This window comes from Suricata suricatta, chromosome 17, assembly GCF_006229205.1.
Source record: "Suricata suricatta isolate VVHF042 chromosome 17, meerkat_22Aug2017_6uvM2_HiC, whole genome shotgun sequence".
Lineage (NCBI taxonomy): Eukaryota > Metazoa > Chordata > Mammalia > Carnivora > Herpestidae > Suricata > Suricata suricatta.
Window position 1 is genome coordinate 10,463,228 of NC_043716.1, and position 25,874 is coordinate 10,489,101.

General features: G+C 59.2%; 1 protein-coding gene across 1 annotated transcript in view; it reads right to left on the reverse strand.

The window, feature by feature from the left end:
• The window catches only part of MYO15A (myosin XVA), a 47,453-nt gene that overhangs the window by 19,542 nt on the left and 2,037 nt on the right, over positions 1-25,874 (reverse strand). The window contains 36 exon segments of the mRNA XM_029928839.1: positions 22-89; positions 295-421; positions 973-1,067; positions 1,180-1,340; positions 1,653-1,844; positions 2,038-2,110; positions 2,418-2,599; positions 3,977-4,212; positions 5,194-5,289; positions 5,739-5,869; positions 5,953-6,034; positions 6,127-6,180; positions 6,899-6,983; positions 7,471-7,646; positions 7,983-8,100; positions 8,533-8,657; positions 8,846-8,891; positions 9,009-9,157; positions 9,930-10,007; positions 10,646-10,771; positions 11,287-11,418; positions 11,812-11,907; positions 12,155-12,278; positions 12,369-12,427; positions 12,867-12,980; positions 14,235-14,396; positions 14,930-15,043; positions 15,937-16,000; positions 16,119-16,222; positions 16,567-16,572; positions 20,087-20,177; positions 20,439-20,513; positions 20,755-20,864; positions 21,666-21,729; positions 22,277-22,359; positions 24,409-25,874. The exon segment at positions 24,409-25,874 is cut by the window's right edge and continues 99 nt beyond it. Of these exon segments, the coding sequence (XP_029784699.1) occupies positions 22-89; positions 295-421; positions 973-1,067; positions 1,180-1,340; positions 1,653-1,844; positions 2,038-2,110; positions 2,418-2,599; positions 3,977-4,212; positions 5,194-5,289; positions 5,739-5,869; positions 5,953-6,034; positions 6,127-6,180; positions 6,899-6,983; positions 7,471-7,646; positions 7,983-8,100; positions 8,533-8,657; positions 8,846-8,891; positions 9,009-9,157; positions 9,930-10,007; positions 10,646-10,771; positions 11,287-11,418; positions 11,812-11,907; positions 12,155-12,278; positions 12,369-12,427; positions 12,867-12,980; positions 14,235-14,396; positions 14,930-15,043; positions 15,937-16,000; positions 16,119-16,222; positions 16,567-16,572; positions 20,087-20,177; positions 20,439-20,513; positions 20,755-20,864; positions 21,666-21,729; positions 22,277-22,359; positions 24,409-25,874 (5,264 nt within the window).

The following is a 25,874-nucleotide window of genomic DNA, read 5'->3' on the forward strand; positions in this document are numbered from 1 at the left end:
CCCCAGCCCACCGGCACTCACCAGGAGCACGGCCTGCTTGTGGATGAAGGCTTGCTGCAGGGCGAGCGTGGAGGCATCCAAGCCTGGGACTGGCAGAGCCGTCAGAGGGCGCAGACCCCAAGGGGTGAGAGGAGGAGGGAAGCGGGCATTCCCTATCAAACCCCCACCCTGCGTTGTCTTGATCCCACCATGTCCAGGGCTGCCTCCATTCTAGCCTGTGAAGGAGCCCTGGAAACCAGCAGGGGGAGCCCCGCCTTGCCCTACCCTGGAACCGCCCTGGGGGTAGACACTGACTTGGCTTTGGCTTTGGCTTTGGCTCTGGGGGTCTCCTGGGAGGGTCTTCAGTGCTGCTGTCGCCACTTTCACCAGGCTGGCCTCCCCCTTTCATGCGGTAGGCAATGGCTGTTGGCTTCTCCAGGTCCTGGGGACGGCAGATGGCTCAAGTGTCTGCCTCAATGCCATACTCCCCAGGTTCCAAGGTAACAGGCACCTGACACCAGCCACCTCCTCTGTCCTGGGGGCCTCCCGCCAGCCTAGTGTCTGCTCCACGCCCAGCCTCTGCCCATGTGGTATCCCGGGCGGTACCCCCACAGCCTTGCAACCCCCCAAACCATCCTGTCCTCCACAGAGGAGTAGAGGTTCACAGAGGAGGTGTATCCCGCTCAGTGCCACACATCATGCCACAGAGGGGCTCCTCGGAATTCCCAGAACGAGTAAGGGTGCCTGATGGGGCTGGCTCTCTTCACCAGAGGAGGGGGCTGGACCTTTAGCCATGGGTCCTTCTGGAGTCCCAGCCAGGAGCTTCTCTAGTCACGAGGACATCCTCCTTTGTCTGGGCCCTGGCAGAGACCCAGATGAGACAAAGCACTCCCTGGCCCTGGCTGGGAGAGGTCCCTGTGTCACCCTGTGGGTGTGTGACTTGGTATGTACATGCGGTGCCAGCGATCTGCAAACACCCCACCCCAAGCATACCGTGTCCCCGTAGGAGAGAACGGGGTCAAAGAGGCTGTCCAGGTAGCAGTCCAGTCCCTTGTGGGGCACGGAGGGCTCTCCAAGGCTGTCTGAGTCTGCTGCGTGAGGGAGATACAAAAGTCGAGTATTGTTCTCCTGCTGACTGCCCCGTACAGCCCTGTACAGCTCCCTCCCCCACACCAGAGACAGTGGCCACTGCTGGTTGACCTTGGTGGGTCGCTGTCCCTCTCTGGGCCCCAGTCTCCCCATTTGTACCGTCCTCATTGTGGCTGCAGTACCCATCGGAGTCAGCCACTTTGGGCATGTGCCCCTGGGGCTGGGGTCTGGTGGGCGTGTCTGAGTCCGAGTCCCAGCTGTTCCCAAACACCCTGTAGGGGAGGGGGACAGGGAGCAGCTGACCTCTGGTGAGATCGCGGCCCTCCCAGAATCACCCCCCCACCACCACGTTCTCCTCTGGACCCTGGAGATGGGTGACTCTCTCCCTTTAAAGGTGGGGTGCCTGGCTGGCTCAGGCAGTAGAGGGTCTGACTCTTGAGGTCAGGGCTGTGAGTTCGAGCCCCACATTGGGTACAGAGACTACTTCAAGCCTAGGTTTAGAACTCAGCTCCTGGCCAGCAGCTGGGAGGGGAGCACCGTGCTGGGCGAGGCTGTCGGCACGAAGGGCTCCGGGAGCCACCTACGCTCTGGCGCCGCCCCTGCCGGCCACGGGCCCTTCTGCACCCACAATGAAGTAAGACTTCTGTCTCGGGAAGTCCCTGAGCAGTTCTAGGTCTGACACCAGGTCCAGCACGTAGTCGTGGCCTGCCAGCTCTGCCCACTGGACCCCATTCTTCATGGCCACTGTCCAGCCGCGCCAGCCATCTGCCAGCCCCCTGGTGACAACACGTGGAGGGACAGAAATGAGGGATGGAGCCCACAGGTACTGTGTAGAGAAACCCTGGGACATCAGCCAGACCCCAAGCATGACCAGAGCGGACCCTATGGGGGATCTGGTCTCCTGCCCCTCCCCCTCCCTTCTTCCCAGGTACACAAGCATGTGCTGGGCGTGGCATTCCAGGCACCGACCTGTGCCTCAGAATGTCTCCAGCCACCTCTTCCCCCGTACTCCAGGAGTGCACCGGGCAGGAGAACTGGTCACCTGAGGGAGCAGCAGGTGCCCGACTCAGCCAGGAGGCATCTGCGGTCCAGGCCTGCTGCTCCCCTGCCTACACCCTGTTCCTAGGCCTCCTGGACCCGTATCCTCAATGCCCCAGCTCCCTCCCCGCACTCTAGGTCCAGTCCCCACACCCACATGCTGACCTCTTTCCAGAGTCACATCCAGAGGGCCCCTCCCCAGCTCCAGAACATCCCATGGTTTCTACTGGGGCCCGCGGACCCCAGCTGCCCCTCTGTGCGGGACAGAGGGAGGAGGAAAGGCTGCACAAGGTGTGGAGAGGATAGCTCACCGTTGAAGCAGCTCACATCTAGCGCCATGCTGGCCTTCTCCTGGGTTGCTACCCACTCGAGCTGGGTTGGGGGGAAGGTGCGGGCAGCCCCAGCTCCCTGCTGCTGGGCCTGGCCCATGGCCTGCATGAGGCGGTGTTGACACACAGCCTGGAAGCCATTCCGCCCGTAATCAGACACAAACCTGATGGGTAAGAGTTGGAGCCAGGATGAAAAGGGATCCGTAGCTAGCCCGGGATAGATGGGAATTCTTAGTCTGAGGGAGGCCCAGGCTAGTCCAGAGGTCTAAGGTGAAGCCGAGAAGGCCCAAGTTCTGAGGCTAGATCAGAAGGGTCCCAGGCCATGTTCCCGAGCTCTGGGATGATACTGAAGGGGTCCCAGGACAGACCTGAGGTCCAGAACTAGGCTGAAAAGGCCTCAGGCTATCCCCGAGTTCCAGGACTAAGCTCAAAGGGTCCCAGGCTAACCACAAGTATCTTAAGCCAGCACCAAGGTCCAAGGATAGGTCAAAGAGGTTCCAGGAAGGTCCACCAAAACTTGTTGGAGGAAAATGTCATTGATGGGCTGGTGACTATAGCAGCATGTGGGCAAGAACTTGGACTCTGGAAGACTCCTTGCTCTCTATTCCTTCACCAAGCATCACTGTGTGGTCATCCATCCTCTCTGAGCCTGCCTCCAAGTTCCCAACCATAGAGGAGATGACTGCGAGGGTTCAGCTTGGCCCAGGACCAGCAAGTCTGGTCCCTGCCAAGGGCAAGCACTCCACATGCCTGGTTCCTATCCCCCTTTCTGGTGCTGCTGGGCCTGGCCAGGAGCAGCTGGGGAGCGGGCCCAGAGTGGCCAAAAGAAGGAACCTAGAGCTGTGCCCACAGGAAGCCCCACACAGGAAGGCAGTGGGTCTGGCCCACTAACAAGACTGACCAAGCGAGCTGCCCACCTACTGCACATGGCCCAGGCGAAGCTGCACGCACTCTAAGACTCACACCCACCCTGTGAGGTGGGTCCATTACCGTTCCTAATTTACAGGCGAGGAAAGAGACTCAGGGAAGGACAGCGATTTGCCCCAGGTCACACAGCAGAGAGGTATCAGAGCTAGGCTTTACACCCAGGGTCTGCCTGAGCTCTTTCTCCTGCAAATCATCCTTCTTACCCAGCAGGGTGACATCATCACCGTCGTCATCATCATCATCATCACCCTCACCATTATTAGTATCATCAGGATGCTGACAATGGCCATGCTCATGTAGCAGTTACATTTTACAGGTTGAGCTGGGACTTGAACCCAGATTACCTCGAGGCCAGACATGAGATCAGTGCTTTGTCCCAAATTGCCCACTCCCTGGTCTTGCCACCTTCTGAGCTCTGCAAATCCTCTATCCAGTTTTACCTGAGCCCTACTCTCCAGAGTGAAGCCATGCCCTTGTGTCTTGCTCTGAGCCCAAGAAAGAAAGAGAACAGCTCCTGACCAACCCCCATGCCTGAGCTTCCTTCAACAGCCCAGCCCGGGGCCCCACGCCAGCGTCCCCGTCCCCATGCCCTGGCCCTGCCCGGTTCCACTCACTTGAGCAGGTACTTGTTGAGGCGCGCCGAAGGTGCAAAGGCACTGAGGCACGTGGCCAGTAAGAGCCAGCCGCGCTCGGCATTGTGGGCACTGGGGTTGTGCCACACCTGGTTGGCCAGCTGTGCCAAGATCTCGTCCCGAAGTTCGGGCACCACCAGACCCTTCTGCACGATGTAGTTCCCAAAGACGTTTTCCTGGGCACCATACAGGTTGGGGTCGCCCATGAAGCGCAGGATCTGGGCCACAAACAGACTCTCCTGGGCCTCTTAGGAGGCTGTTCCTGCCAGGGCCCCACCCCCAATGCGCACCCCTCTCACATGCTTCCCATGTGTCCTGGGAAAGCCCACGGACAGACTCCCTGTATTACTATATAATTGCCGTATCTTACGCCAAACAACCCAGTAGTCCATCCCCACCATGAGAAAAGTCAAGACGCAAAGTACATAGTGTCCTTCTCTCCTGCTCGTGAATCTCCCGCTACAGCTGCCCATCCAGCCCCAACCCTCCCTGCATCCCTGGCCTCCAGCCAGTCCCTCCCTCCTACTCTATCCAGGCCTCAGAGAGCACCTTCTAACATTCATATCTGACCCCACCCCTCCCAAGGAAGCACCTTCCTTGGCTCCCTAGGGCTCTTGGAATGACATCCGAGTTCTGGGTCTTCAGCCAAGACCTCCTGACCCCTTCTTGCCTCTGCTCTTCTCACTCTCATCCCCTGATGTGTTCTGACTACATCAACTTCCCCCATGCCTCCTCCATTCATCCTGGCTGGCGGATCCTGACCCCTTCCCCTCGAGCTCACATGCCCCCTCTCTGATTCCATCCAGAACTGGATGAGAGGTCCAGTCTGGACTCCCCAGCCGCCATGCCTGATCTCTGTCCATGTTCGTAGTCACTGGTCAGATCTGCTCTACCTCGCCCCTCAGACAAGGAGGTCCTCGAGGAGAGGGCCTGGATCTATTCTTGGTGTTCCTGGGAAGCTCCACAAAGGCCCTGGGGCTGCCTCTTTGCCCGGAAGAGGGCTGAAAGAAGAAAGACTCCCAATCCTCAAAGCCTAGCCCAGAGCGGAGCCCAGATTCCATGCCCTGCTCTACCTCCACTCCAGTCTTTCCTCCAAAAAAAACAGCTGGGCTTAAGGGGTTGGGCTGGTGGAGCACCCAGGGGGCAAGGCAAGGGGCCTCAGGGCCCATGAATTTAGAGGTGTCCTGGGCAGACCGTACCAACTTGAAGACGCTCACGGCTTCCTCATGGCACTCTCCAGGCAATCGCATGAGGGGTGTCTTCAGCGGCACGGTCAGCATCCCGAAGGCAGGTTCCTGGGGGCATAGGGCAGGGGCATGAGGACAGACCTGGGACTCTTGGGCACATCTGGATCTGCTGCCCTGTGCCAGGTGGGGGCACAGGAGCCTGTGAGGTAAGGACTCCTTTCCCCAGTGTGTGAATGGGGAAACTGAGGCTTGAAGAGGGGCAGATGTTGGCGCTCAGCAAGTTGGTGGTGGAGATCCTCTGTGCCCCCTGGCTCTCCCCCTTCCTAGAGAGCCGGAAATGAGAGCAGGAATGACTATGGCCCTATTGTCTGTTCGATTTCTCAAATATTCTCACGTGGTTGGCAAACAGCCACTTCCTAAGCTCCCGGGGACCCTCTGCTTCTGTCCAGCCCTCCCCTGGGAGCCCCCAGATGCCTCATAATCCAGCAACTCAAGGGTTCGTTACCCGACACCACAGGGCACGGGCCAGGGCCACTTGGGAGTATGCCAGCCTTTACCTTAAAGTGGCACCGGACAAACTTGGCCATGGGGTAGTTGTTGATATCCAGGGGCAGTGTAACACGTGGCTCAGCCTGGAGCCGGGGAGTCCGCACAGGGGCCACCCGGGGCACGCAGGCTGGCCCGAGGCCTGTGGAGAGAGGAGGGCATGAGGTGCCAGGCTCCCGCGCCCACCCACGCCCATCCCCGCCACACTGGCCATTGCTGAGGTACCTGCCACCGCTTGTAAGAGTCCCGCCAACTCAGCGGGTACCTCCAAGTGTCCCACGGCCACCACCTCCCGCTTGCTCAGCTCCTGGAGGGACGGCGCACAGTGAGGCCAGGCCTGTGACACCTCCACCTGTAACTCCCTTCCTGTCCTGGCTGCCACCCAGCCCCCGCACCCACCTCCTGCTCCTGAAGCCTTGCCTCCTCTGCCCCGAGCCTCCGCTCTGCCCTCAGCTGTGGGAGAGCTGATGGTCAAGGCGCGGAAGGGTGGGCAGAGGCGGCGGCAGGCCCGGGGCCTGGGGCAGCCCCAGCCGGCCCGCACCAGGCAGCAGGTGAGAAAAGTAAAGGGAGCATCTGCCCCGCCTCGCAGATGGCAGAGGGAAGGCAAAAGCGTGGCCAGAGAGACCGGAAGAGAGGGGAGAAGGAGAAAGAGGGAAGGGGCAGAAGGAGTAATACTTTGGGGAAAGGGAGAGACTCCCTGGGGGATTTCTGGGAAGAAGTTGAGAGATGTGTGATGGAATCCTCTCTGAGCTCCACAAAACCTTCAGTAGAAGCCAGGTGGTTCTTCAGGGCTTTAGGGATTGCACGTGTCTTGATGGAGGTTGGTTTAGATGACAAGAAACCAAGGCCCGCATCAAGGTAAGAGCAAGACCATACCCAGGGCTGCTCAGGACGACAAATTCCATCTACCCCACCATTGAAGGCCCCACTGTGACCCCAGCACAGGCCAAATTCCTCCCGGGCCACAGCTCACTGAACCCCCCCCTCCAATACCCCAGGGGGTAAGGTGGGTAAAATGAGGATGGAGAAGGCCAAGGTCACAGCTAGTGAGCAGCAGAGTAGGGATTCAAACCCAAGACTATCTGAGGCCAACAGTCTCCTCCCGGGTGCTAAGTGCCTCTTCCCTCTCCCTGCCACCTTGCTCAGGGAGAAGGGTGAGGGGGGCTTGTACCTTGAGGTAGTGCCGGTGGTTCATGTATGTGTGCACCAGGGACCGGAACCTCACCAGACTCCTCCTCATCTGCCGATACCGCTGCCTGGGGGGCGGGGGAAGGAAACAAGTGTCTGGAGGGTTACGGAGGGGCAGGGGTTGGAATCATAAGGTGACCAAGGTGCGGAGATGCCCACGCCAGCCTGGCCTGGGTATCACTGCCCATGTTCAGTATGGCAGCCCTGTGCTACAAAGGGACGCTGGAGCTCAGAGAGGGGGCAGGGACTTGGCCAAGGTCACAGAGCACATTAAGTGGCAGGGCCTGGATGAAACTGCCCGCAGCATGTACATCCTACTGGGGCTCCTAGGATGCAGGGTGGGGCCCCTCTTGGCTGGAAGGATTCTCACCCACCAATCATTAGGGCCAGCGGGGAGGAGGGAGGGACGTCCAAAAGTAGATACACCGAGAATCCCAGCATCCTTCCCGCAAAGGCCTTGACTCTCAGCTCGCATGCCGCCAGGACAGGGAGCTTATTACCCAAGTTCAGGCACGGCCGTAGGCCTCCAGGCATCCTGCCCTAGCCGGGCTGTACCTGGCCAGGTAGCCACGGGCCTGGCTTTGCAGCAGGATGATCTTGCGGCGCAGAGAGCGGAAACGCCGCCGGATGAAGAAGCCGCGGAGGCAGCGCTGCAGAGTGACTGTGGCCAGGTTGAGGACGTGCTCGCGCATGCTCTCCAGCAGCTGGTGCAGGTGTTCCTTAAGGAACAGCTGAGGAGAGGAGGCAGGCATGAGGCCCACAAGGGCCAGGCCAGCAGACGGAGGCCCCTCCCCTCCAGAAGGTGGTGGAGACGGACTAGACCGGGGCAGGACCCGGAGCTGGCCAGGACTGGCTGAGTTTGGAGAGGCAGAACTAAGAGCCACAGCGATTTAGGCTGGCGATTCAGGGGGCACCTGAGCAAAGCTCCAGAGACTGGATGGGCATTCCATCGGCCAAACTCAACTGCGTGGCCTCTGGGCCACGATCTTTGGTCTGGGCATTTCTGATTCCATAGGCTCCAGTTCTAAAGCCCCTGAACTTGGGGCTTCCGGGGGCTGCGGACTCACCTTGCTGACACCGACGCGGTACATATTTGGCGTGACCGTGCACAGGCGGCTCAGCACCGACACACACATGTCCCCACTGGCTGTCAGGTTGTGTTTGAGGGCCACTAGACAGCGGTACCTGCAGGGGCCCAAACTCAGCCTGGGGCTTTGGGACCCACCCCCAGTTGCCCACTAGACCATGTGGCCTCCAGCCGGGGCTCTGGTCACAGTGTCTTCTAATCAGAAAAAGGCACTCCATCCTCAGACTACTTCTGTCATAAAATTCTAACAGTTTCAGCTGAATAACACGCTTTACTGCCATCTGCTGGAAACTTGTCATAATAACAGAATTACTCCCTTGGAATCCCCACACATACAATAAAAGGATGAAAAAATGCGAAGTAAGAAGTGTATCTGCCATGTGACAGCTAGCATGTAATAATCTTGTGTGGCACACAACCTGAGCAACTGTGCATGGCAAACTCTGTCTTGACTGGGCTCTGCATTCCTGGGGCCACGGGGAAGCTGGGTAAGGATCTGGGCAGCTCAGGAACCACGCTGGCTGAGGTACCTGTCGATGAACACCTGGAAGGGCAGGCGCACTGGAAAGCCCTCTTTGCGGATTCGCACGGTCTCCAGCACCCCTGAATAGCGCAACTGTGCCATTACCACATCTGGCTCAAAGAGGCCTGGCTCCTGTAAGGAAAGCCCGGATGAGGAGCTGGCACACTGGCTCACCCAGGTGCAAATGGCACTATCAGTGACAAGTAGTCCACACAGTGGGCCTGGCAGACGGAGCTCCAGAGAGGCACAGCCATTTGCCCAAGGTCACACAGCATGGGGAAGACGAGCTGGCTCTCCCAGGGAGCTCAGCCGTCACATACCTTCTTGTGGTTGGGCTTCAGACAACGTACAAACAAGGGGTTACACCTGGACAGAGGTGGGAGGAGGGTAGTGTGAGGCCCCAGAGAAGGGAGGTGCTTACCCCTGAGGGTCACGGGGTGGCTCAGAGGTGAGGCTGGGTGCCCACCCACCCTCCACGCTCACCTCTCCATCTTTTCCACCAGATCCAGGAGCGACTGTTGGAACTTAGCGGCCACTGTGTGTGCCTTGTAGAGCCGGGTGACAGAGCTGCTCTTGCCCAGGCGCTGAGGGGCAGCCTGTGGCACATGGCTGGAGAAGAGGTGTGCCACCACCTGAGCAGGGGCCGGGCAGCAGGCGGGGACAGTGGCCATGGCACCGAGATACAGGGAATGGGGAAGGGTGGGGGCCGAGAGACAGAAACAAGGAAACAGAGGTGGAGGGAGGTGGGCAAAAGGAGTTAAGTGCAAAAGGAGTCAAATCTGCAAACCAGAGGGATCAGAACGTGAACCTGCCAGGGCCCTGCCCTCCCTGCAAGGTCCTCCTGATCACAGCCCCCGAGTCAGGGTGGTCTGCGCCTCACAAGGGACCTATCCCACGGTTGAGCTTTTTTTCCTTCAGTCTGGGGCACACACAGGCGCTGAGTGTGCACCGAGGTGGCCTGTCACACACATGATCATGAACTCTGGCAATGACCTCAGGAGGAGGGTACCCATTTGACAGAGGAGAAGGTGGAGGTCCAGAGAGTGGGGTGGGTGGCTGAGAACAACAGGCCATTTGGGAGACTCGCTCAGTGAGGGGATAAGGCAGGGCATAACGGGTTGGGCAGGGCCAGGATGGGTCAGTGGACAGACAGGGCAATCCAGTGGGGCCCGCCGGGGACATGGACCTTCAGGGGGACAGGTCCAAGAATGGGAGAAAATACAGAGCAAGGCAAGACTCTGGGTCAGGGTTGGGATCAGGGTCAGAGCCTGGCAGGGGCCGAGATGAATCAGAGGCAAGAGCAGTGCAAGGGGACTTCCCCATTTCCTGGCTGAACAGAGGGGCCTGACGGGGGGCCGGGAGCCCTGGGGTGGGGCCAGGGTGGCAGAGGCGAGGCTTGCTCACCCGCGTCCGGCTCTGCACAAAAAGATCTAGCACGTCCTGGCGCACCTGGTCGTGGTTCTTGTCCAGGAACTTGTGCACCTGCAAAGGGGGAGGGACAGGGCAGCTTGGGTTGGACTCATTGGTAGGTGGGGGGACAGCCTGTCTGCTCCCCCGCTCCTCCCTTCCTCCCTCCAGCGGGTCAGGGGCTCACAGCCCCTGGGGGGCCCTGGCCCTGCCCCTGCAAGCCTAGATCTCCCTATCTGTCCTAGTAGGGGCTGGACTCTTCCCCCTGCTATGGTCCCCTCCCCTCTACCCCCACTACCCTTCCCATCCTCTAGCCAAAGCTTCACATGACCAGAGTGGGTCGTGGCCCCCTCCTCAGTGGAGGACACTATCCTGTGTCTGTCCTGCAGATGAGGAAAACGAGGTGGGGACAAAAGCTGGAATGCATCTGAGATAACAGAGTGACCACATCACTACTGATACCAGTTACTCTATGTGACCCACCCCCAGCCTCAGGCTGCTCACACTCACCACGTGAGATGGGCACTATCCTTATCTCCATCTTTCAGATAAGGAGATGGGGCTCAGAGAGGCAAAGCAGTTTGCCCGGGGTTACACAGCTGAGGATCAGCAGGGCCAGAACCAGAATGGGGGGGGCGGGGGCGGGGCATTCACAGCCCATGTTGTGCTTCCGTCTCCAAGCCGCGGGCCGTGCGAGCGGTCTTGGGTCTCACCTGATAGGTGACTTTGCCTGCATAATGCTTGATGGTAAACTCGGGCAGCGGCATCTTGGGTTTGGAATAGAGTGGGTTGGCGCCGTGGTGGTAATGGCACTTCTGCAGAAATGTGTGGTCTGTGGCCTGGGGGCAGGCGGGGGTCAGCGGGTGGGCAGGGGACCTGGACACCCTGCTCCTGGGCCAGTAACAAGTTTTCCAGCCCTGACTCATCCTCAGCGAGCACTGGGGAGGAGCAAGTCACAGCTTCCTCTGGCTTAAGTGGACCCCCCTCCCAGACAGGAGTGTCCCAGTAGCTCCCAGCTGCCCCACCCTCCATCCCAGCTCTGTTTGCCTCTTTAGTCCCACTGCCCAGAGCGCCCACCCTACCCTTGTGTTTTCCAATCAGAGTTTGAGGCCCAACCTCAAGGTCACCTCCTCTAGGAAGGCTTCTATGATTTCCTGGCTGGTACCCTCCTCTGGACACCCGCAGCCCCCTATCTGGCCTCAATCACCCTCAGGTTGTGAATGGCAGGGTGGGTGTCCTGATCTCCTGTCCTCAGGCCAGAGTGCAGAAGAATGCAGGACTCGGGCCTGATGAGGACTCGAGGCCCAGAGATGTCGAGCCACCTGACCAGGCTCACACAGCGCCCGCGGCTCACCTGGGGGAAGCAGCACTGGTCATCGAGGATACGAAGGATGCCATAGGGCTTCAGGGAGATGAGATTGATGCACGGCTGGTTGTCAGCAAAGGTGATCTCCCGCCAGTCGATCTGCTCCCTCATGTACTCCTCCTGCGGGCGTCAGGGGCTCAGCCTCCTTGCCCTGCGCAGGCCCCATCCATCCACCTCCCAGGATGGATCCACCGGAAGGAGCCTGGCCAGGGGCACCTCTGCTGGCACACGGAGCTTCTGCCCTCGAAGGGTGAGCAGAACCATCTCTGAGCCTGCCCTGCCCTCCACCGGGACAGCCCCGCACAGGGTGAGAACGACTCCCCAAGAGGGCTTTTCTCTGGGCTCAGCGCCAAGCATCTTCCCCTCCAGGGCACAGGCCTTCAGGGATGCTGGCCCGCGGCTTAGAACACCTTTCCCTCCATTCCATCTGATACCCTCCCCTTTGCCCCTAAAGGACCAGCCTAACCTGGCCAGCCAGGAGGGGTCAAGAGTGCGAAGCGAGGCCCTGCCCACCTGCTCCTCCTGGAAGACGATCTTGTTGAACAGGTACTGAAGGTTCTCGTTTGCATAGTTGATGCACAGCTGCTCGAAGCTGTTGAAGCTCAGGTCCTGCCAGGTGGGTGGTGAGGCTGGGCCTGCCCCCTCCTCACCGATGACCCATGTGTCCCCCTCACCAGGGCCCCGATCACTCCCCGCCCAGCGGCCCAGTGCCCTCCCTGCCTTCCGTGGCCTCAGGGAGTGCTTGCAGGTGAGCAAAGGAGGTGGCAGAAGATCTGGGAAGGATGACAGGGCTACAGGCTGAGATGGGAGACGTGAGGCTTGTGTCCCCTGTCTGTCACCCACCCGGCAGCCCTACCTCAAAGCCATAGATATCCAGGATGGCGATGGACAGGGTGTCCTGCCGTGGGGATACCAGCGCGTTGACCCGGGTGATGAGCCAGCCAAACAGCAGTGCGTACAACACCTTGGCAATGGCATCTCTGGGGCAGAGATGGCGTGGGGCAGGTGGGCCTAATGCGGGGGGGCCAGGGACCTCAGGGCACCGGCGGGGGTGGGGAGCAGGGCCTCACCTGGCATCCACGGCACTTTCCACGGTCAGGGGGGTGAAGATCTTCTCTCTCATTGTCTCCTGGGGAGGGATGCAGCCCCTGAACAACAGCAGGCTGGCCGCCACCTCCAGGAAGCCCTCGGGGGATTGGAGGGGGGTCATGGGGAAGGGAGCAGGAATGATGATCTGACTGCTCTCAGGCACACAGTTGGCCGGAGGCAGAACAGGACACCCTCATCCCCCCTTCTGACTGGTAGGGGCAGCGCTGCTGGTCTAATGGGGGAGACACAGGCATGAGCAGACAGACACAATGAGATCAGCCTTGGGAAGGGACAAAGGGCCAGGGGTGGTGGGAGCCTGGGGGAAGTAATAGCCCAAACAAGGGGTCAGGGGTGGCCCCCTGGAGGTGTGGGAGATGCCTGCATCAGGAATAGGGAAGAGCAAGCCAGGCAGAGGGAGGAGCCCATGCTGTCTAAGCACTGGGAGGAGGCTTGGTGGATCCGGGTGTCCAGGGACTCACGGTCACTTTGAAGGTGATGGCCTTCTGCAGGCCCTCGGGGGAGATCTGCAGCAGCTCTGCCACGGCCTGGATCTCCCGGGCACTCACCACTGAGGCTGTCTCCTGCGCGTCTGTCTAAGCAAAATACCAACAGGACTGCGTTTTAAACTGGAAAACTGGGGTTAACGTTCATATAAAAATTATATTTATATTTATATTATAAAGTTCACATGAAAAGTCATAATTAAGATCGGGGCACCTGGGTGGCTCAGTCGGTTAAGCATCCGACTCTTGGTTTCAGCTCAGGTTATGATTTCACAGTTTGTGAGTTCAAGCCTCAAGTTGGGCTCTGTGCTGACAGCACAGAGCCTGCTTGGGATTCTCTCTTCCTTGCTCTCTGCCCCCCCCCCCCCCCCCCCCCCCCCCCCCCCCCCCCCCGTCTCTCTTAAGAAAAACATAAAAACATAAAAATAAAAAACATAAGCAAACTAGAATAACCAGGAAAATTCTCAAATAAGAGTGAGGGGGGCCCTATAAGATAGTCAAACGCTATAAAGCTATAATAATTGAAGCAGTCTGGGAATAGACACATAATACATTGGTTAACCAAGCACAACAAAAAATCAGGAAGTAGGAATAACTGTACATAAGAACTTAGTACATGGTGAATAGGTATTTCTTGAATTACAGGATGAAAACTAAGGAACCATGCAGGAAAAAAAGGAACTGGATTCCTACCTCATACCTTACTGGGATAAATTCCTGATGAGCCAAAGATTAAATATTCACACACACACGCCACCACTACCACCACCACGAAAGGGTTTGAAAAAATTATGGGCGAAGAGTGATATAATTTTAGGGAGATGAGTCTCTCTAAAAGTGATTTTTAAAAAAATCTAAAATTTACACATAAAAAATTGATAAATAAAAGGCCTGAAAATACCTCTAAAAGTCTACATGGCAAAAACAAAACAAAACAAACCCAACCACCAATAAATAAATAAATAAAGCCAGGATACAAATCAAAATATACATGGGAAGCAAAGAAATATATTTTCAGGTCAGAGGCAAAGGGATGGTTTCCTTCACACATATAAAGAGCTCTCATACATCAAAAGGAGACCAGCAACCACAGCGGCTGGGTTGGTGGAGGGGGGAAAAGGGGGGATAGGGACAGGAGAGGAAACAAATGATACAGGCACAGAGAAGGTGAAAGGCAAATATACAAGGCCCCAAAGCCTCAGAGAAGATGCCCTGTGTCCAAGGGGTGAGAAGGTGCCCTGGGCCCTGGGGGTGAGAGATGCCCTGTGCCGGAGGGGGGGTGGTGAGAAGAGGCCCCCTCTCCAGCGGGTGCCAGGGCCTCGGGCAGGCTGCCAGCTCTCTTACCTCGTACTTCTCGAAGTAGACGTTGCCCAGGTGCAGGATGGATGCCAGGATACGGAAGATACTGTCCTGGTCTTCGCCACTGAAGCCCAGCACATCCATGGCGGCCAGGAGTCGGCGGAAGTCGTCTGGGTCACTCTTCCCTGAGATCTCACAGTTCCCACCCTGGGAGGGGGCAGGGGCCGGTCGTCAGGGACCCTCAGTGGGGGTTGGGGGAGCTCAGGGTCCCTGCCCTGGCTCCCTGGCAGTGTGGCCCAAGACTGGGATGCCAGCTCTGTCCCATTCCCAGGGGCTAGGAGGCTGCGAGCAGGTGCTGCACGCCAGGTCCTGTGCGAAGTGCTTTATATAGGCTTCTTCCTTTAATCCTCATCACATCCCTATATTATGCTGTCCCCATTTTATAGATGAGGAAACTGAGGTCCGAAAGGGGAAGTGCAGTAGCTCCAGGCTGCTTAGTTCTGTTCTAGGCTATAGAGAAGGGAGGAGTCAGGTAGGCCTCCCCTACCGCCACTTTGGACCCTAAAGATGCCTATCACCTTTGCCGTGATGGACACTTTAAATCCAAACTCATGCCCCCAAACCCCATCACCTTCGCTGACTGGCTATTAGGACGCCATGAGTCGGTCCTCTTGGGCCACGCTGGGTGATGGGGCAGGGGTGCCAGGCCGGAAGGCCCTTGGATGCCTGCTGGTGCTCACCTGGTTCAGGTAGTAGTAGGTCTCAGCCTCCTGCAGACTGAAGGCCTGCCGGAGCTGGGCAGGCAGCCCGGCCAGCAGCTCGTAGAAGATGTGGTAGTTCCTTTCATTTTTGGCCTGTACCGTGGGGAGGTGGGTGTAGAGAAAGGAACCACCACCTAGGTGACTCACAGACACACACACGATGCCAGGCGAGCCCGCCAATGCAAACACACTGGGCCCACACTTGAGACCGGGCAGCTCCGTGATGAGTAAGCCCCCAGCCTGGCGCTCGGTGGCAGTGGCGGTGGGGAACTGGTATGGTGGTCGGCAGGGGCTCCAGTCGGGATTTAATTCCATTTGGAGAACTAGGAGCAGGAGAGCTTGTGCACGCGGCGCGCACACCCCTGCACATGCTGTGACCCCAGCCCAGATGAGCACACACAGGGCCTCCTGAAGGTTTACTCAGCCAGGGTAGCTGAGCAACAACTATTCCAGGTCCTGTTGCAGGTCTTGAGACCCAACGGGGAACAAGGGATACAGAAGCCCTGACCTCATGGAGCCCACCTTCTAGCTGGGGAGACAGACACTCAGCAAATCCCTGGGTAAAACATGTCAGATGGAGACAAGTGCTCTGGTGAGAAAGAAAGCAGGAAGCGGGCAGGGGGTTCCAGTGGGGTGTAGAGGGACTTCATTCTAAATGGGGTAGCTCCCCTGAGCAGATGACACTTCAGGGAAGACTTGGAGGAGATGTGGGCTTGGTCACAGGTGTCTGGGGGAAGAGCGCTCAGATAGAAGGAAGTGAAGGTACAAAGGTCCTGAGGCAGGACCATGGCTGGCATGCTTCAGGGACAAGAAAGAGTCAGTGTGGCCGTAGGGGGTGAGAGAGGGGAGCAGATCACATGCTCACACAGACACATGTCTTTGTTCATTAGTTCAACAATCACCCAGCCCTGCCGGGTGCCAGGTATGAGTATGTGCATACCCTCAGCCCGTCCCAACACACGAGGGTCTGGACGGGCCCGGCCCACCTGAAACACAATCCTGGATTTCTCGAGCAGGTACTGGGAGGTTATGGCACCAGAAATCACGCCCCTGGAGTGGGGGAGCACAGTCAGCTCGTGCAGGTAGCGGGGTGGCTGGCATGGGCTCTCAGGGGCCCACACGGCGTGCCCTGCAAGGCCTCCGGGGGTCCCTCCACTGTCCCACTCACCCTTCCAGAAAGACCTCCACAAACTTCCCGAAGCGGCTGGAGTTGTCATTCCTGACGGTTTTGGCGTTACCGAAGGACTCCAAGAGGGGTGTCGCCTCCAGGATCTGGACCCCAGAAGATGTAGGAATTGTTCTGGGGGCCTAGAGCAGGGAGCACGGCCAGGGCTACCCCTATGTTTTCCCAGACAAGGACTTCCCTGGGTGAGAGGCAAGCCCCAGCGGGCTTCCTGTGGAACCCTGGGTCTCCCCGCGGTCTCCCCAGTGTCCCCCAAGGCCTGCCTCGTGCTGCCACCCCCCACACCCAGACTGCAGCCACCCTCCCCCAGTCTCCACCCCTCCCACCGCAGCCCCCAGCCAGGACAGGCTTCTGTATGCCTCTTCCTGCGCATCCCGCCATCACACGTGTGCACACACGCACACACAGAGGCACACATGCACACTCCAAGTACCTTGATCTTCAGGCGTGCCCAGGGTGGAGGAGGAGAGAGGCACAAGAATAGACTCAGGACACCAGTAGGACCGACCCCCTCTCCCTCCAGGCCACCTGGGGCCTTAGACCATGGAGGGCCGCCTTTGGGGCTCTGAGGTGGGCAAAGCCATACAGCTCGGAGACCCCAGCTGTCCCGGCCTGGGGACTGCAGTGTGGCCCCAGGGTGTGGGAGTCTGCCGGGCCTACCTGCCGGAAGGCTCTGGGGATGTCCTCTTTACCCCACTCCCATCCCCATGGCCACCTCAGGCTCAAAGCCAAGCCTCCGCCTTGCAGGCCCACACAGTCCAGCCCCTGGCTGGCCTTGCCTCTTCTTCTCTCCCTCTCAGCCCTTCTGACTGTCCCCTCGACACCCAGGCCCCAGCCGGCCTTGGGACCAGAGTTTGCTCCCTCTGTAGCCCTCAGCGCCACTGACGAATCCCCTCACTTCTTCTTTTTTTTTCTTTTTTTAATGTTTATTTATTTTTGAGAGACAGAGAGAGTCAGTGCAAGCAGGGGAGGGGCAGAGAGAGAGGGAGACACAGAATCGGAAGCAGGCTTCAGGCTCCTAGCTGTCAGCACAGAGCCCGGTGCAGGGCTCGAAATCTCCACCCTCGAGATCACGACCTGAGCCGCCCAGCGATCCTTCCCCTCGCTTCTTTGTATCACGTCTCCCTCACTAGAATGTCAGCCTCCAGAGGCAGGAATGCTTGTCGGTGTGCAACCTCTGGGCCCCCAGCATCTACATGGGACCAGGTGCATAAGACATCTGCTACACAGAGGACATGAGGACACCGCTGCCATTATTAAGCACCCACCATGTGCCAGATTCTTTACCCTAATTATATGGGTGTCAACATCCTACGAGCTAGGTTCTGATAGCACCCATTTCACAGATCAGGAAGCAGACTTGGAAAGGCGCAGTAACGTTCCCGGGGACTCCAGAGCCTACACGTGTGAGATCACAACACTGTGACAAGCGTGTGTACTGTGTATATAGCGTTTTCTGGCTGAGTCATTTCCTCAGGGTAAATTCTCAGGAAAGAGGCAGGGAAGGCCCCGTCTCTGCAGAAATGTTACTCTGGGTAAGGTGCCAGCTCCCTCCATCTGTTCCCTCTCCTGGTCCCATTTGGTCCAGGAAATGCCACGTCCACCATATGAAGGAGCAGTACGAGGCCCAGACAAGAGCGGGAACTGGCCTGCGGTTGTTTGGTAAGTTGGGATCCGCCTGGGCCCGAGAGTGGGTCAGCTGTCCCCTTGTTCCCAGTCAGTGCCCAGCCTGGGGCTGGGGAGAGGACTGGTGTTCCGGACAGGTAACCATCTGGCCCCGGGAGGGCCCCAAGCTCAGTCCGCAGGTCAGGTGATGGCCTGTGGTTTGGGCTGGGCGGCCTGCAGCCACTCTCCACCCCAGGGCACGCTGTTCACATTCCCACCCCAAATACAGAGCCTGTGGCTAGGGCCTTGGCCCATCAAGACACAACCAGGTCCAGCGAGGACACATGGCCAAAACTAGTCCGACAAGGGGGAACCCCGAGACTGTCCCCGGCACGTTGGGAGATTTGGGTGGTACGCGGTGGCACTATCTTGCTGACAGATGAGAGGGAGAGGTTGACGATGACGCCCACAGATGGGTAAGGTGGAGCCAAACAAGAGATGCTGTTTAAAACCCTGGAATGTTTAAGAGTGCGCCTGAAACCGACCCTGGGTAAGGACTGTCGGGGACACGAGCAAGGCAGAGCGGCGGCTGGAAACGAGGCCGTCACCATCCTGGCTAGCAAGCCCATCCTCACATCTGCAGAATGCCAGGCACGCAAACTCCCAGCCCCAGCTCCACCCCACGACCCTGACTGTCCTCCCTGACCCCTGCGACCCTTTGGGTCCCAGCTCCTCCACCCTCTCCCCTGGGGACACTGGGTAAGTCCTCTCCCTTCCTAGGCCCCAGTCTCCCCATCCATAAATGGACACAAATGTATCTGTCTCCCAGGGCTGCCATGAGGCTCTCGAGTAACAACAGAACTAAAGCCCCCAGTACATAGGAGGTGCTCAACGCACACATTTCCCTGCTACCTGGCCAGTCTTTCCGGAAGTCTGGACTTGAGAGATTTCGAAAATGCTGGCTGAAGCAAAGGGAGGACCCCGGAGGCCCAGGCTGGGAGAGGAGGGGCAGGTAGACCAAGGCAGGCGTCAGAGAGGATGGGGGAAGTAACCCCTCTTGACTACTAAGCCTGGGCTGACCCAATTCCCACTGAGGGCCACGTGGCCCCCACCTGATGCTCCTGGATCCCTGGCCGCGATTGTCATTGCTGGGACACTGTGGCCACCTGCAAATCTTCTCGGTCTGAATCAGTTTCTGGTCTGAGTTGGTGGGCCTTCGCCTCCAGCCTCACCTTCCCTGGCCCCAGGCTCACGGTACACCCACCACCTTCCCACCATCTCTGTATGGATGCCCAGCAGACACCTCAGAGTACCCGCGTCTTTCCTCCACAGCCCTGCCCACGTAGCACACGGCACCTCCGCACTGTCTCTGGCTCAGCCCAAATGCGTGGGGTTGCCCTTGAACCCACCCACTCTCTCACACCCCAATCTGATCCTTCAGCAAGTCGCTGGCTGACTTTTAAATCGCACCCGGGTCTAGCTGTGCTCACCATCCCCACCACCACTTCCCTGGCCCAAGCCACTGTCTTCCCTCGCCTGGACTCCATGAGGCCACACTGCCATCCCCTGAGCATACCAGACCTCCTTACACCCCAGGACCTTTGCATTTGCTCTTCCCACTACCTGTTTGCTCTTCCCCCAGATGTCTTTAGGACTCACTCCCACCCCTTCTCAGTGGAGCCTACCCTGAGCACCGTGCTTCAAATTATAACCCCCTCAAACTCCCCATCTTCCTCCCTGCTTTTTTTTCTCTCCGCCAATTCCCACCCTTTTACAGAAACAAATTTACTTGTGTATTTTTTTTTCTTCCATTTCTACTATAAAGAGATTCCCATGGCAGTGGGAACACTTGTCCGCATTGCTGCTGCCTGCCTCCCCATCGCCCAGCCCGGGCCTGGTGCATGGTACGTCCTCTGGAAAGCGTTATTGAGGGTCTAGCGTTCTCAGGCTTGGAGCACCTGGCGCTCTCCACAACGCTCCAATCCTGTACTTTGGTCCGGTGTCCTCAGTGCCCCAGCGTCTACCATACCCTACCCCCCTGACTAGGCCTGTTCTTACACCACCAGGAAGGCGAAGCCAGGCAGGAGGAATGGAGTGACTCCCCGTGCCCACGGGGTTTCCACTCTGGCCAGGCCCAGCACGGCTGGGACCAGAGCTGCTCTGGAACACAGCACGGCCAGGGCGGGTGGGGGTGTGGCTGGAAGAGCCCGAGTCCTAGGAGTCCTCCCAGTGCAACCGTGGCCTCAGCCTCCTCATCCTCCAAGTGGGGCCAAGGAGCCTTGTCTCTCGGGGAGCTCTGAGCTCGGGAGTCCCGGGGAGTCAGACAGACCGTGCTACGACAGACTCACCTGCTGCATGATGCCTCGTTTCTGGTTCATGGCGGCCAGGTAGCGTAGAATCAACTTTGTGGCCTCGGTTTTTCCAGAGCCACTCTCTCCACTGACCGGGCAAGGGAGCAGAGTGAGAGCCGACCACTTCACTGCCTATTCTGGGCTCCCCCTACCCCTACCCTTCTTCGACCTCCCGTGACCCAAGAGAATGTGGGCTGGCTGACCCAGAGATGTCAAGTGATTTCTCCCAGGTCCCACGGCAGGTCTGGCCTGATGCAGACCCATCATCTGAGACTCCTCCCATACGCCCGCCCTGCCCCTTCCACCCCCTCCCTGCACACAGAGGTCCCCAGCCTGACACGCTGCTCACCTGATAATTATGCACTGGTTCTGTTTGGCATCAAGCATTTTGGCGAAGGCAAGATTTGCAATTGCAAAGAGGTGCCTGGAGAGACAAGCCATAGGTATCACTGGGACAGGACCCTGCCTCTCAAACCTCGCACATAGAACAACAGCTGTCCCCCCCAGCAGCCAGTTCTGCTCCACCCTTCACCCTGGGGAAATGTTCCCTGCCCCCACTCTGGTCAGAGCCATAGAAACCTGGGGATAGACCACTGGGCCGAGCAAGTGGGCTACCCACCTCCCAGGAGACCCCAAGACAGCCCCCCATCCCCAGAGACACTCACGGGGGATTTTCTCCTAGGGCCCGCCCGCTGTACTGCTGCACCTGCTCCTGCCCATAGATTCCAAACATTCGGTACGGGTTCACCGACACCAGGATGCTGCCAATGTAGGTCTGCTGGGCACACGGTGGTCTCAGTCTCTATGCCTCCTTGTGTCCCTTCTCCCATGCTCCAGGAGCCTAGAGCCCTGTTCCCACGAGGCCAGGTGTGTGGCTGCCTGGCCTCCGTGCTCACACCTTGGGCCCTCCCATAGCTTGATGGTCATGTACTCTGGCAGTAGAATTTCAGGCCCTGTACCAGGCTGAGGCTGGGAGAAGGCTAAGTGAGCAAAACCCCACAGCCACGAATGTGCAAAGGTGGCTGTGTCAGCTTCATTTATTCATAGTCAGGGCCAGGCTCCAGAAGCTTCTGCCTTGCAGTGAGGTCAAACCTCCACTGCCTGGAGTTGGGAGGGAGTAGGAAGCCCAGGGTATTCTGAGGTGGGCAGGCCCTTGCGGGCGGCCTTCCCTCCTGCACTGTGGTTCTGGCCTCTGCTCCACTGTTCAGGGGCTAGAGGTTCCCTGCCACCTCTCTGGCCACCCACTTCATGGGACCCAGGTCTATGGATCCTAGGACTCTGAATCCATTCTAGCTTCATCCATCAGGTCCCCAGGGAACAGTCACTGATTTCTGGGTTTCCTGTCTGCAGGTCTCTGTCCCTGGCATCTACCCATCTAAGACTCTATGTTTCAGGGCTTTGGATTTGAGAACCCCAGGCTCTAGCATGTTATTCTCAAATGCTAGAAATCCCAGAGTTCAAACCAGAAGCCACAAACCTGGGGCTCAGCAGGAGAAACCTGTGCGTCCTGCTGTGGCTCCAAGAGACAGCTACCTCTCTGATCTGAGCCCAGGGCAGACCCAGCTCCAGGACTTACATAGATGAGGTTCCGTTCAAATCTGGTCTTGAGGTTGGACAGCACAGTGGTCTCCTGGAGGTCTCTGGAAGGGCATGAAGAGGGGACATCAGGGCCCACCTTCCCCCTCCGTGCAGGGCCTTAGTCACAAAGCCCTGAGTTCAAGTCACTAACCAATCGTGAGGCCTTGAGCAAGTTAACTTCCCTGCTCCTCAGTTTCTTCATCCGTCTACTGGATACACTACCTCATGGGGCTGGGGGAGGCTCTGGGGATGCAAATGTGAGGGCTAAGTCATCATGGCTAGATAATGATCTTGTCCAGCAGAGTCCTCACGTTTTGGGCACCTCCAATATGCCAGCACCCTCACGAAAGCAGCCACCCACTCCTATCTTACAGATAAGAAACTGAGGCACAGAGCAGCAAAGTGATGTGTTCAAGGTCTCCCAGCCAGTAGGTGGTGAGGGTGGGGTTTGAACTCAGGCCTGTCTGACTCACAGAGCTTAGACACGAACACACCGGCTCTGTGACACTTCACGACCCCCGCTTTGCAGATGAGGAAACCCCCAGTAGGAGGAGGTGCTCGGGCCAGAAGCGTGCAGGCCCTACTGACCCCTGACCCCACCCCACTCACTCCAGCTGCGTCATGTCCTCCACTCCATCCTCCCGGCACTGGTCACGGAACCGTGTGGTCGGCAGGTTGCGGATGGAGTGCATCTGGGAGAGAGAGTCTGTGGTTGGCCTGATTGGAGGGTGCCCACCAGTGGCCCCCTATCTGGGACATGCCTGGGACTTGCTCCTGTTGTGGAGGAGAGAACCCCAAGGCCAAGGCCAGGCTGGGTCTTGAGGCCTCCCTGCCGTGGAATACTACTGCAGCTTGCGGAGCCTGCGTGCAACCCTTACTCAGGGGGCGTGTGCCTGCCCTGCCCCTGTGTTCCCTGTGGCAGGTGCTCCCATGGGCTCCCAAGTGTCCTGACACAGGGGGTGAGCAGGATTGCCTAGAAGTCCTCCCAACCTCAGGCTCTCCCAGCGTTGACACTCCTTCCCAGGGTGTACCCCAAATCCTTACTCCTATAACAACCTGATGAACATCCAGGTCCTGGTGTGTAGGGCCTCTGGGAGGGCCGACACTGAACTGCCCTGCTCAGTTTAGCACCCCTGCATCCAGTGGGGGGCACACGGAGACCCCTACACCCAGCACCATACGCAACAGCTTATGCAACTCCCACGCACACCCATGGTCTTGCAGGATGCCTGAGGGCGCATGCGCAGGCCTGGGATGCCTGGCTGAAGGCACACACACGTGTAGTACATACTCCCAATGTCATTTGACACACTCTCGTGTGCACAGAGAGCTGGGGCTCTCAACCACACCGGGGGGTCTCAAGACAAAAGTCCTGAGGCCGCCTGTGGCCTTCGGGATCTCCACCCTGCCCATTTATGTGCACATTCGTGACACCAAGGACGCCACATTTGCTCAGGCCCCAGTACCCACACTGCCCTGGTTTGGCCACGGTACGCCTAAGAACACGTCCTGGGCACAAAGGCCCACGTGTGACCTGCACGTCCGCAGGCACACGTGTGCTTCCTGCCTCTCCGGCTTCTAGGCTCCCGTCCGCACCTTTCTCTAAGCAGGCAAAAAAAGGGGACACCAGGACGGATGACATGCTGCATGCCTGTCACCAGGCTGCTAAGTAGGGCACTGTACGTATCACCCTTGAGGCCCTGGCCTCCCGCCCACCCGTCTGGCCATGTGTGCCGGTGGCCACAACCCCTGAATAATTCAGCCACTCACGTATTCCAGGGTGAGGAGGGCCCAGGCATCCTTGCCCCTCACCCCCGGGCGCCCCGCGCCCCGCTCCCACAATGCTGCAGCCCACACAGCACGGGGCACCCGCCGCCGGGGCCAGGGCCCCCCCAGCAGCCAGGCCGCCCCAGTCGCCATTGCCCGGCCGGCTACCTGCCCACTCCACGGGGCACCGTCTGCAGAGGCTGAGGAACACCCGCCACCCCCTGCGTGCCCCGCCCACCCCAGGCGTCCCGGGGGAGTCTCCGGTGACCACCCCCCTCCACAGAGAGCCACCCAGCATCAGGCTCGCGTTCCGCCATGAGCGTGGTAGCCAGGCACGAGCTTGGCACCCTTCAGTTAAGCCGCCTGCCCTGCACCCTACAGAGGGCCCAGACAGACTCCTGGCTTAGCACCTGGTCCCCCGTGTGACCTGGGCCTCATTTTCCTCACCATGCAATGAGGACATTAGAAATTGGGTTCCTAAGCCCCTCACCCTTGGGCAGTTCAGAATCCCGCAGCCCAGAGAACTGCCCTGAAGCAGGAAAGCAGAAGAGAAAAAAGACTCCAGCCCAGGGGAGGGTCGGTAAGAGACAGGAGGAGCAGTATGGACGTGGATGTGGGCGTGGGACAGGGTGTGCAGGCAAGTCCGAAAGTTTTGTGCTCAGCCAAACTCTGGGGGGCTGCTGGGGACAGACGCACTACCCTGGATAGGACAGGGCTGCTCAGAGCGCAGGCTGGGACAAGATCGCTTCTCTAAAGTGACTGGGAAGAGCTTTGGGCATCTCTGTACGTGTCTGTGCAAGGCATTCTCTTGTTCAATCGTCCAGAGGCTCTGAGAGCCCGAGGGTATTCGCAGGTTACAGATGGGAAGACTGAGGCCCAAGCAGGCAGCCGCTTACCAAGATCCTGAGGCTGTCTCCAGCTCTGTTTCCCAGGACAGAACCCCCAAGCCCTCCCTCTGCCCTCTGCCCTCATACCTTGTTCCACCAGCTTTTGGGGCCAACTTCTTCCCAGGGGCCCCCATCGGGCAGGCAGTTGGCTCCAGGGCCCAGACGGTAAGACTGGGGGCAGGTGAGCAGTCGTGGCCAGGGTCGATGGGCTTCTGCCGGCAGCCAGAAACAGGACCAGAGCAAATTCCAAGCTCCTGGCTTGGGGCCAGACTCCGGGTCCTGGCTTACTTGGACAGAGGGCTGCAGGGGGGCAGGACCAACTCTCTGGAAAGCGCTGAGTTTTTGCACCTGTGGCAAGACCACTGCAAAGCGCCCAGGGCCTGCCTGGCACCGCTCACCCACTTTGGGCAGGGGTCCTGGGGCCCCAGTAGGTGCCAAGGGGGCCGGGGCACTGGGCACTGTGCCCCAGCGGCGCCATGGTGGCCACGTGGCTCTCATCCTATCACATGTGGCCAGGGGGTAGGAGAGGCTGAGCCTTAGCGCCTTCCGCTCTGGTGGGGAATCCTTGGGTGGTGTCGGGGTGGAAGGCTCAGGCTCTGCTGGTGACTCAGGGTCCCCCAGCGCACTCTCTTCTTCTGGCTTCTCAGGAATTGGGCTGGCTGATTTGACCAATTGTCCAGGCCCTGGGTCGTGGTGTCTACCCAGGAAGACACTGGTGAGGTCCGAGGCTGGGTCCTCAGACTGGGAAGCAGGGGCTCGCACAGGGCCCACATGCTGGAGGAAGGGGTTTTCAGGCACAGGGGGTGGTCTGGAAAAGCCACGGCAGCTGCCTGCACCTCCCGGCCAGGGCGAGGGTGGGCGCTGGGCAGGAGGCATGTCCACGTCCCAGCTGGGGGCCAGTGGGGGCACCGTCCAGGGTGTCTCTGAGTCCTCAGGCTCATGCTGGCTCTCCCGGCGCTCAGGGGCAGCAGCGGCCACCGGCCAGGACCCCGCGCTGGGAGGCCGCTGAAAGGGCTGGCGCACACGAGGCTTCACGGCCCTGGTGGGCGGCTCACTGAGACGGCGCCACGTCTTCGGCAGGCGCGACGGCAGATGGAGGGAGCGACACCGCGAGCTGTGGCCCAACAGAGGGGGTGGAGAGGGCGGCCTTGGGGCGCCCAGCACCGGCGAGCGGGGTGGGCCCAGGTGCCCAGAGAGGCGGCGAGGGGACACGGGCTCCTGAAGCGAGCGGGGCCGGCGGGGTGGGGGCGAGAAGGGAGACTGGAAGGGCCGAGCGCGGAGGGATGGCTGAGGGGCCGGGGCAGCCATGGGCGAGCGGTAGCCCATGCCGGGTAGGCTCCTCAGCGAGGGCTGGGGCGAGGGCAGCGGGGGCCAAGGGAGGCCCAAGGCCGCCCGTCGCCGGCGGGAGCCTCTGAAGGAGGGCCGGGGCCCAGGGAAGGCCAGCAGGTCTGGGGGCACCTCTGGGCCCACGGAAGGTGGATCCAGGAAGGCCCACCAGCTGGTGGGGGGCGTGAGGGGCACGTGAGCCGGGGCGGCCCAGGGCGGCGGGTGCC